Raw genomic sequence first — 2,500 nt, forward strand, 5'->3', positions numbered from 1 at the left:
GTCGCGTGACTGAGTTCAGGTACGGAAAGTACTTGGGCGAGGCCTTCCGCGGCAACAACCAGCTACAATACCTCAAGAACTTCGGCGAAGACTGGGGCATGATGGACAGGGCTAATGCACTGGTCTTTATTGACAACCATGACAACCAGCGAGGCCATGGTGCCGGAGGAGACATGATCCTCACTTTCCGTGTCTCCAAGTGGTACAAGGTGAGCTTCTGCGAAAAAAAAACAAGAAATGAAATACATAACATGCTCGTAGATACATCTGTTAACTCTGAAATTGACATTGGCCTACCCTAAGTACCGATCACATACTGCAAAATCAACACAAACATACTTCAATCTAGACAAGATCATGCTCCCTATGTTTACGTGCTATCATATTTTACATGTAAAATACATTTTTTTCATAGATGGCTAACGCATTCATGCTGGGTTGGCCGTACGGCTACACTCGCGTGATGTCGTCGTACTACTGGGACCAGTGGTGGGAGAACGGCCAAGACAAGAACGACTGGATCGGACCCCCTCAAGACGACAGCTTCAACATCATCAGTCCGAGTTTCAACGCCGATGGCACCTGCGGGAACGGCTGGATCTGCGAGCACCGCTGGAGACAGATCTACAACATGGTGGAGTTCCGTAATGTCGCCCATGGTGAGTTTTCTTTACTCCGTCGTTGAAAGGGTAGTATGCGATACATTCATTCTTCGTTTTACCATGAATGCAAACTGCTATTAGGTGCGATCACTCATTTCCCAAACGTTTGATATATTTCATCCTTGTATGGCCATATCATTGCTCAGTGTTCCTTAAAACCATTAATGTTTTGTTAACTTCTAGTTCTTGTCACGCTTTAGTCATTCCACGGATTCTTTCCTTTCTGAATTAAAAGCATCAGTACTTGCCAGTTTCGTACTCTATTCATATCTTTATCTAAAACTAGAAAGGATAGATATTGCCTTAGCTTACGTAAAGTATACCGCCTGAGGCCCTCCACAATGCAACATCTTCTCTCCGTTTGCACGTCGATTAACGCGAATCGTATCCCCAGGCACCGACATGAACGACTGGTGGGACAACGGCAGCAACCAGATCGCCTTCTGCAGAGGCGACAAGGGCTTCCTGGCCATCAACAACGACGGGTGGGACCTGAAGGAGACGCTGCAGGTCAGTGACTTTACCGTCATTCACGTAACCACTCATGCTTGAAATGATTGAAATCTCAAATGGCAGCAATTATTATTGATATACATAATTCTACATGTTGGTATTTCCTTGTGACCAGACCTGCCTGCCCGCGGGAACGTACTGTGACGTCATCTCCGGATCCAAGGAAGGAGGTTCTTGCACAGGCAAGAGCGTGACGGTTGGCGGCGACGGCAAAGCCTACATCGAAATCACTACCATGGAAGACGACGGAGTCCTTGCTATCCATGCCAATGTACGTATTTCCGCAACAAGAAAGGAAAATAAAAATCCACGACATTTCGCTTCAAAGAAAACTCTTTTTGATACAAAGTATATTATATGGAGTATCCTCTTTGGTGTAAAGCTGCTTGGCTCTTCCATGTTTAATTTTATATTTTGGCGCCATTTAACGTAATTTAGGCTTTGTGTGTTTATATGATAGTTTACATTGCTTGAAAGTTATTTTGTGGTATCTATACATTCTAGTACTCGTGGACCTTGAGCTCTTTACTTATACTCTGTTTTTCTTTTCTTTCTCCAGTCCAAGCTGTGAGGTGTCGGACGCGGGGAAAAAGAACGCGACTTTGTCTGCATAAGAAATCATTTAAAAAATAAAAATATCATTCTACTTTTTGTTGTTCATCCTCCTTGTTCATTCTAAATTGTACTTTGTGTATCCTACGGACACCAATGAGAATCAAAATATAAGATAGATATGGTTGAACCTTATTTAACGTTGGAGATGGTTTCCAGAAATCCTTGTTTGTTTATGTTTGCAATAAAAGCACCATCTATCTATACATCGTTCTCTCTCTCTCTTTCTTACTTGGGAAAACAAAAAACAAAAAAACAATATTCTTTGCTTGCTTGATGCCACAGAAGATTTAAATCTATATCCTCTCATGACGTAATCTTGTAGCGATATTATGTGGACGAGAATCAACTACACAACAAAAATGTGTTAATTGAAACACACGAGAAATTCTATTTGATTGTATATCTATATTTATCTATCTATCTATCTATCTATTATATATGTATATATATACATATATATATATGTATATAAAAAAATATATATATACATATATATATACATATATTTATATATATATATATATACATATATTATATATATATATATATATATATATATATATATATATATATATATAATGTGTATACATACATACAGATAGACATACACACACACACACACACACACACACACACACACACACACACACACACACATATATATATATATTATATATATATATTTATATAATATATATATTATATATATT

The 2,500-nt window shown here is 38.8% G+C and overlaps 1 protein-coding gene across 2 annotated transcripts in view; it reads left to right on the plus strand.

The window, feature by feature from the left end:
• Nucleotides 1–1,821, plus strand: part of LOC122261502 (alpha-amylase) — a 3,867-nt gene extending 2,046 nt beyond the window's left edge. For both annotated transcript variants that reach the window (XM_043029172.2, XM_043029173.2), the window contains 5 exons: nt 1–209; nt 416–659; nt 1,057–1,172; nt 1,291–1,446; nt 1,735–1,821. The exon at nt 1–209 is cut by the window's left edge and continues 39 nt beyond it. In XM_043029172.2, coding sequence (XP_042885106.1) covers nt 1–209; nt 416–659; nt 1,057–1,172; nt 1,291–1,446; nt 1,735–1,746 — 737 coding nt within the window. In that variant the 3' untranslated portion in view covers nt 1,747–1,821. The remainder of the gene's footprint in view (nt 210–415; nt 660–1,056; nt 1,173–1,290; nt 1,447–1,734) is intronic.
• Nucleotides 1,822–2,500: the final 679 nt, after the last annotated feature.

This window comes from Penaeus japonicus, unplaced genomic scaffold, assembly GCF_977035675.1.
Source record: "Penaeus japonicus unplaced genomic scaffold, GWHDUDI00000001_assembly GWHDUDI00000001, whole genome shotgun sequence".
NCBI classification, from domain to species: Eukaryota; Metazoa; Arthropoda; class Malacostraca; order Decapoda; family Penaeidae; genus Penaeus; species Penaeus japonicus.